This window comes from Silene latifolia, unplaced genomic scaffold, assembly GCF_048544455.1.
Source record: "Silene latifolia isolate original U9 population unplaced genomic scaffold, ASM4854445v1 scaffold_79, whole genome shotgun sequence".
Lineage (NCBI taxonomy): Eukaryota > Viridiplantae > Streptophyta > Magnoliopsida > Caryophyllales > Caryophyllaceae > Silene > Silene latifolia.
In genome coordinates this window covers 683,612-692,062 of record NW_027413701.1, presented here as the reverse complement: position 1 = coordinate 692,062, position 8,451 = coordinate 683,612, and the positions used below count along the sequence as shown (strand labels likewise).

Here is an 8,451-nt window from a genome sequence, read left to right as displayed (position 1 = left end):
TGCCGTGATCCCTTATGGTGAGCAGTCGGTCTTAGCAGGTGTTGATGATGTTGATAGCTGATTTCCGGGCAGGGATGAGTCTTCACGAGTTATGATGGTTATAGCGATTAGTCCTTGAGTTGTAGCATTGCATTGTATTTTGGTTTAAATCACTTGTAACACAACTTAATAGTTCTTTCATTGACGTTTGATAATTACTTACCTCGGGCAACCGAGATGGTAACGCCCTTATATGCTAAGGAAGGCCTAGATAAGGCTCCTCTGAATATCGGGGTGTTACAATACCGACGGGTCCTCCACGACGAACAGCTCAGGAGCCGGCATCCTTATCATCAGCCCTAACGGGGACGAGTTTGAGTACGCCTTGAAGTTTACCTTCTCGGCCTCAAATAACGAATCTGAATATGAGGCGGTGATAACTGGAGACGAGTTAGCTAGAGCTGCCGGGGCGGAGCATGTTGTGGTGAAAACGGATTCACTCTTAGTCACTAATCAAATCAGAGGAGAGTATGAGGCTCGAGACGACGGGATGGTGAGATACCTTGAAAGGGTAAAAGCCGACACTGCAAAATTAAAATCTTTCTAAATACAAAGGCATCCCAGTGTCGAGAACAACCGAGCCGACGCTCTCTCAAAACTTGCCAGTTCAAGCATCAAGAATGTCAGTCGAACCGTGCTGGTGGATATCAGGAATGCTAAAAGCATCACTGAGACCGTCGGCATGGTGGGCGACATCGAAGCCGAGACGACGTAGATGACTCCGATAATGAAATACAAACTAACAAAAGAGTTACCAGAGGACCGCAGTCTCTCGCAGAAGATAAGAAGGATCGCCGCAAGGTACTCAGTGTTCGAAGGAGAATTATACAGAAGGTCTGTAATAAGGCCACTCTTGGAATGTGTCGGCCCAGCCGACGCGGAGCTAATACTGACAGAGATTCACGAAGGCATCTTTGGACATCACATGGGGGAAAGAACGCTAGCCCACAAAGCTCTCCGAGCCGGCTACTTCTGGCCTACCATGCTTGAGGATTCCAGAGCAAAGACCAAGAAGTGCAAGAATTGTCAGATGCATGCTCCGGTAATACATGCTCCTTCCCGAGACCTGCAACCGGTGCTTAGTCCCCTTCCTTTTGCACAATGGGGGATGGATTTACTAGGGCCATTTACGACCGCCTCCGGAGGAAGAAAGTACCTAATTGTCGCCGTTGACTACTTCATCAAATGGGTCGAAGCCGTCGCGGTACCTGCCAAGACCACGGCGGCCGTAAGAAAAGTGATTTGGGAGAACGTCATAACTCGTTTTGGGCTACCCCAAGTCATGGTATTTGACCACGGCCGAGAGTTTTGGAGCGACATGGTGATGAATTGTTGGAGGAGCTCAGAATCAAATTTGCATACTCCTTCGTCTGCCACCCTCAGAGCAACGGGCAGGCGGAAGCAGCTAATAAAACAATCCTGAACGGGCTGAAAAATAAGGTTGAAGATCTAAAAGGAAGGTGGGCCGATGAACTACCCGGCGTCCTGTGGTCCCTTAGAACCACGGAGAAAGAAGCAACGGGGTACAGTCCATTCCACCTAGTCTATGGGTCTGAGGCCGTCCTGCCAATTGAAGCAACGGTGCCGACATTCAGAACGCAAACTTTTGACCCAGTCGAAAATGAGGAAGGCCTCAGAGCCTCCCTAGACCGGGTCGAAGAAAGTCGAGACGCGGCACGGCTCAACTTGGCAGTTTATCAAAACCGAATGAGAAGAGCATACAACCGTAGGGTCCACAAAAGGGACTTAAGAGTAGGAGATCTAGTCCTAAGAAAGTCGCCCGCCATAAACATAAGAAATGTTCATGGAAAAATGACGGCCAACTGGGAAGGACCCTACAAGGTGGTTGAAGAAATCAGGCCGGGGACATACCGGCTGACGGACATGGAGGGTGTTCGTTTGATGAGCCACTGGAACACGGAAAATTTAAGGAAATATTTTGTATAGCGGCGGAGGTGTCCAAGACCGTTGTGGGCACCCCAACGCGTGATTATACCCTATGAAGAATAATCCAAGTTTTCCATCAAAATACTTGCCCCCTCCATAGTCATGCCAGAATAGACGCCACGGCCAAAGCCGGGCAGTCACGACAGATGCAGTTGATACTCGCGAAAGCGACCAACATGCTTAGGAACGTATAAGTACAGTTGAGACGCAAATCTAGCCGCCTCGGCCAACCGAAGGCCCGGCAGAGGAAGCGATCAATATGTTTACAGATACGAACACTGTCGAGCCGTAACCTCGTTTTACCTCGGCCAAAGCCGGGGGCGATGGGGACACAACGACCGATACGCTAACATGTTCACAACGGTGGTTGTGAAGCGCAAATCTGACCACCTCGGCTAAGACCGGGGGTGGTGGAGGAAGCGACCGACATGCCAACATGTTTAAACGTCTAAGTACAATTAAGATGCGCCTTCTAACTGCCTCGGCCAAGCCGAAAGTAAAAACGAAAAAGCACTCAATATGTTGAAACGTAAGAAGACAACTTAATGAAGGCAAAATAAACAAACTTTATTGAAAAATGTTTACAGGATGAGGCAAAACAAAGTCGACGGCCGTCCCCATTGGGATAGCCTAAACACAACCTACCAAAAGTTTAACAAAAAACAAAAGTACAACAAAAGGTTACAGACATAAGACTTGAAGCGCCAAAAGGATGGCAGGGAGGAAAGGCTCAATAGTTGGCCCCCGAACAGCTGAAGCTGTCAGAAGGGCCGGGTGAATCTGGTGACGACCGCCCGTCTCCCTATGCCTGTTTCTGCTCGCCACCGGCAGCAGCAGCAACATCACCATCGATGGCGGCCCGAGAGCCGACTTGCGGCTTCACCTGCCTTCGCCCTCTCAGCTTCCTCCCTGGCCGCCTTCACCTTTTCAGCAAGGGTCGCCTTGGCCTCAGCCGCCTTCGCCGCCTTTGCCTTCTCCGCAGCCTGTGCCTCCGCAGCAACCGCCTTCTCATCAAGAAGCCGGTCAAAATCTTGCCACGGGAAGGAGCCTTCAGCAAAGAGCTCTTTAATTACATCCCTGGTAGCATCTTCAGCCTGGTCCCGGTACTGGGCACACATGTCAGGGATGATGACAATTTGGAGCGTCTCAATATCCTTCTCCTTCTGAGCAAGGATAGCCTTTGTGTTCTTGTGCTCCTTCGCCTCAGCCGAATGCATGGACTTCCATTTTTCCCTATGCTCAACCATCGTATTATAACCGCCCTGAAGCTTCTCTTTCTCCTCCCGCAGCTTAGCGGCATCAGCCAACGCAGCCTCAACCTTGGCTCTCTCGGCCAGGACCCGCTTCTCAGCTTCCTCCTTAAGCTTTCGCTGAGTAAGGAAGTTCTCCATGGTGGCGACGAAGTCCTTCTTCGCCTTCTCGGCCTCTTTCGTAAGAGCAGCAAGCTCAAGCCTAAGCCGTTCGAGCGCAGGAGCTGCCTCAGCCATGAGCTTTTCTTGCTCCATAATGTGAGCGCCGGCTAGTTCAGTCAACTTCGCCAGCCTCTTGGACAACCTTGTGCCTTCCGCCGCAAGCTGAGCGGGGGAAACCTTCTGGGATGAGGATTCGACGGTGGCATTTTTATCGCCCGTCTGCACAGGCTTCTTCCCCAACTGCCGTTCTGTAAGAGCCACAGCCGGCGGCGGTTGATCTACAAAAAATTCAGACAAAGCATCCATGTCAACATTCATTGACATATCAGAGAGCCTGTCATCAGGAATGCCTAAAGAGCCCGCTAAATCCGAGCCCTGGGTTAGATCCGTACCAGTCCTGGCCTTCTTAGACAGAGGGCCGACTGGCCCCTTTTCTTTCCGGGCCTCGGTAACAGCAGCGGCGGCAGACTCGGCCTCTTTTCTCTTATTTGAAGGAGGAGGACCCTCCACAACGATGACCTCCTCTTTAACGTCAACGACCACCTGCACCTTTTGGACAACGGGGATTGCAGATTGAGCTGGGGTTGACGCCGTCGCCGCCGTAGACGTTGTCTTTGGTCTCCGTGGCGCGCACGTTCTGGCAATCTGTGCTGAGCCGCCGTCACATCCAATGCCTTCAACTGCCGCTCCATAAGTTCGTGAAGAGCCGGCCTGCGATCACGTGGCAAGGCCTTAGGATGCGGCTCAAGAACTCTCCGTTCTCGTCAAGTCCCGGCCTCTCGAAGAACGGAGACAAAGCGATTCCGGCCAAATCGGTCCAAAAGAAACAAAGCAGAGTCAAGCAAAAGAAATAAACCAAGGGTCAAGTACGAAACATAAAAAGCAAAGATGGGCCTCATACCGACCCCACTCACCCCGGGCCGAGGGCCGGTATGAGGCCGACGTGGACGAGCTCTCATCGAAGAACGATCTGCGTCGGGGCATCCATCCCTTCGGCGTGCCATCCTTCTCAGCCTCAAACAGCCTCATTGCCCGCGTTTCGTCCTCATTAAGATAGACCCTGATGGCGTCCATCTTAAGCTTACTCCGGGAGACTAATTTGTCATGCTCCCCTTGATTCTCACACCGCAAATTGACGCGGCTCTGAAAGGACCGGCAGTGGATAATCCTCCGGAACCTCAACGTATACCCACCGCCCCTTCCAGTCCTTGCAAGATGTCAACTTCGAAACGGTGACATAACCCGCCTCGGTCTGTATGCTGTACCACCCCGTGCCACCGAGGGTAGATGGCCGAAGATGATGAAGCCGGCGGAACAGGTTAACCGTTGGGGCCTCCCCCTTAAAAAGACATAACCACACAAAGCCAACAATCGTCCTGATTGCCAACGGATGCAGTTGGGCCACGGCGACATTCATGGCTTTAATTATGGTAGCAACGTATTCATTCAGAGGAAACCGGAGCCCATACTCCAGGTGTCTGATGTATACGCCGATACAACCCTCGGGAGGGCAACAGACGGCCTGATCACCCTCAGGAACAACTATTTTATACCCCCTGCCGAAGGAGTAATGATCTTCAAAAAGGTCAGAACCGGAGCAACTGGCGAACTTGTTCGTCCAAGCACGATCAGGATTGATCGAACAGGCGTCGCCGTGCCACGAGAAACGCGGCCTCTTTACGACAGAAGGGGTCGCCTCATCATCGTCATCATCAAAACCCTCCAGGAATTCTGGGTCAATCTCAGGAGAAGGCGACTTAGGACCCCCAAACCCTATCGGGGTGACAACCACTGGCTCCTCTTCATAAGGATGTGACGGTTCGCCCCCCGGCGCAGAGGTACTGGGTCCAGCATCAGCAGAAGACATGACAACAAATACTTAACAATTAAAAGTTGGAAAAATTTGTTTGTTTACCTTGGAAATAAGTGTTACGCCGAGTAACGCTTCGGAAGTTAGAGAGAAATTTCTTCGAAGAAAACTAGAGAGAGAAAATTTTTTGAGAAAATGAAAGTTGTGCGGAAAATTACGGGGCACACTGCTCTATTTATAGAGCAAAGCCCATGAAGCGGACCAATCAGGGCAAAGCCCATGAAACGTCCACCAATCAATGCCAAGCCACGTGTCAAGCATGCAGCCACGGAATGTCAATCGACACACAGTGACAAATCTTCTTCGACACGCTCCTTGGTATCTACTTGCCAACGGCCAGCTCATCAACCAAGCTAGGCAGCACCGGCCGGGGGCAACCAAAAGCAAACGGCACTCTCAACCTTGGTCTCGGCCAGCGCCATTTCCTTTTCCACATAGGATGTCCATTACACATCCATGTGGAGGGGGGATATGGTACGGCCTGAACAAAACCAAGCCGAGGAAGAAGAAGCCGGGGAAGAAGTTCAAGTTGCGCAGAATACGCTCAACACTCATCGAAGGTCCATACCACGGCATAGACTACGCTGGGGGCAAATTGATGGGGCATATTCTGCACCCGCTGACCGAGTCAACATACTGAGCAAGGTCAAAGATATCCACGGCAAGTCAACGTATTAGAACTGACCCTAACCGCCTTGTGCACTGTCGGCTTACACTGGTCTCGGCTAGGCGACTAGCCAGCCAGAAGGCATATCCGCGTACTCACATCCAGTCCCCTCGGCATGGAGTCAACCAGGCCTGTCGGCCCGGCATGGGTCCCTCGGCCGAGGGTAGAACAGTCTTTCCACCTGCTCTGTCACTTGGCCACTACGTGACAAAAGGTGAAAGCCTATAAATACTCCTCAATCCTCATTGAGAAAACGATCCACAATTCATCCAAAATATAACCTAAACATCTCATAATCTGGTATAAACTCCCTCATCTCTCTACAATATACTTAGCCAAGTAACACACAACTTAACTCTTTAAGTTTACTGACTTGAGCGTCGGAGTGAGTACGCTCGGTACCAAGCCGAGCCCTCAGTTTGTTCATCTTTACAGGAAATAGCGAAAGGAAGAGACAAGTCAAAGACATCATTCGACAAGTTCAAGTGGTCATAATCCTGCTCCGGAATTACACCCGGAACAATTTCTAAAGTGGAGAGGCCTGAGACTGTGTTACAATATAGACCCGTTGCTTGCTGTAATATTATTTATAAATTCATATCTAAAATTCTATGCAAAAGACTGTCATTCATTTTGCCTGACCTAATTTCCCAAACCCAAGGAGGGTTCATTCAAGGAAGGAGCATTATGGATAATATTCTAATCTATCAAGACATTATTAGACTATATGAAAGACAAGCTAGCTCACCCAGATGCCTGTTTAAAATGGATCTTCAGAAAGCCTATGATACTGTGGAGTGGGGTTTTCTGGAACAAATGCTCAAGGCTTTGCATTTTCCTACTCAGTTCATTGGATGGATTATGCAATGCGTCACAACAACCAGCTATTCTCTAAGTCTAAATGGAAATATGTTTGGTTTCTTTAAAGGGCAAAGGGGACTGAGGCAGAGAGATCCATTATCTCTTTTACTTTTTACAATTTGCATGGACTACTTGTCTAGGCTTCTTGTGGTATCTACTGACAATCCAGATTTTAAGTTCCATCCTCTATGCAAGCTCATGAGATTAAGCCATTTAATGTTTGCTGATGACCTCTTGTTGTTTAGCAAGGGGGATGCTCAATCAATGATTATTCTATTGAGAACCTTTTCTACTTTTTCAAAGACTACTGCTCTAAATATGAGCAAAGGGAAGTCTAATGCATATTTCATTGGGGTGGCCACTGGACTTAAAAGTGATATTCTACAAATTTCCGGGATGGTGGAAGGAAGACTGCCATTCAGATACCTGGGGTTGCCCATGAAAACCACAAGACTCAGTGCAACAGATTGTAAACCTATTATTGATAAAGTGGTTGGCAGAATCAGAGGTTTGGGAGCTAGGAAATTGTCTTATGCTGGGAGATTGGTGTTGGTAAAAACAGTCCTTAAAACTCTACATCAATATTGGGCCACAATGTTTATACTCCCCACTGGGGTAATTTCAAGAATATAGTCTATTTGCAGGAATTTTCTATGGGATGGAGGGGCTGATTTCATAAGATCTCCTCTGGTGTCATGGGAAAGGCCTGCAAGCCTTGGGATGAAGGGGGTTTGGGGCTAAAAAATGATATTCAATGGAACAAAGCTGCTGTGGGGAAACTGTCCAGTGGCTTGCATCCAGATTCCTCCGACCACATGTGGGTCAGATGGGTAAATCATACTTATATAAAGGGGAAGGATTGGCTAACTTATGAACCTCCTACCAGTACTAGTTGGTACTGGAGGCGAATTTGTCGAGTCAAAAATCTTTTCAAAGAAGCCTACAGTCAGAACATGTGGACTACACAACACAACAAAGAATACACCATTGCTAAAGGCTACTATTTTATACGAGACAAGGGTCCGAAGGTCTATTGCAATAATTTGGTCTGGAATAAATGGAGTATACCAAAACATAGCTTCATCTCATGGGTATATCAACATAGAAACATGAATACCATGGAGAAAGTTCATAATCTAAATATTAGCGAAGAGGATACTTGCCGGATTTGCAGAAACGGAACCGAAATAATTGACCATCTGTTCTTTGATTGCCCATACAGCAGGAGGGTGATGCATGGTGAGTGTAGGGGATTGGCTTGGTCTCCCTCTGCCATATCAGGATGTGCTGAATTGGAGACTGAGGATAAAGGGATCCAAGCTGAAGCAAGGGATTATCAACGCTACCATTAATGCCTGCCTCTATCATATCTGGAAATAAAGACATCAGAGTAGAATCGAATTCTCCCTGATACGACCAAACTTGCTAGCTTAACAAATCATCGAGGAAATGAGGAGAAGGGTGTTCGCCGATCTCAAAGCATCAGTAAAGATCACGGATCGAAGCTTCATTCAACATATTACTGGAGAAGAATGACGATAGTGTGGCATTGAGGAGGTTGGAGAAGACGAATTTAGGGATTTGATTTTTCCCCCAATTTGTTTTTGTTGTTGTTCTTACATTTCAGTTTGATGTCTGCTTGTGTTTGTTGTGCA

At 48.5% G+C, this 8,451-nt stretch overlaps 1 protein-coding gene across 1 annotated transcript; it reads left to right on the top strand.

Annotated features, from left to right (window-relative positions):
• Positions 1-7,491: 7,491 nt before the first annotated feature.
• On the top strand, positions 7,492-8,148 carry LOC141640408 (uncharacterized). The gene has a single exon (XM_074449211.1). It carries the CDS (start codon positions 7,492-7,494, stop codon positions 8,146-8,148), a length of 657 nt encoding a protein of 218 aa, XP_074305312.1.
• The last annotated feature ends 303 nt before the right edge of the window (positions 8,149-8,451 follow it).

What these genes read in the sequence shown, in the direction of transcription:
- LOC141640408 (XM_074449211.1), top strand. Translation starts at nt 7,492, where the DNA reads ATGGGAAAGGCCTGCAAGCCTTGGGATGAAGGGGGTTTGGGGCTAAAA.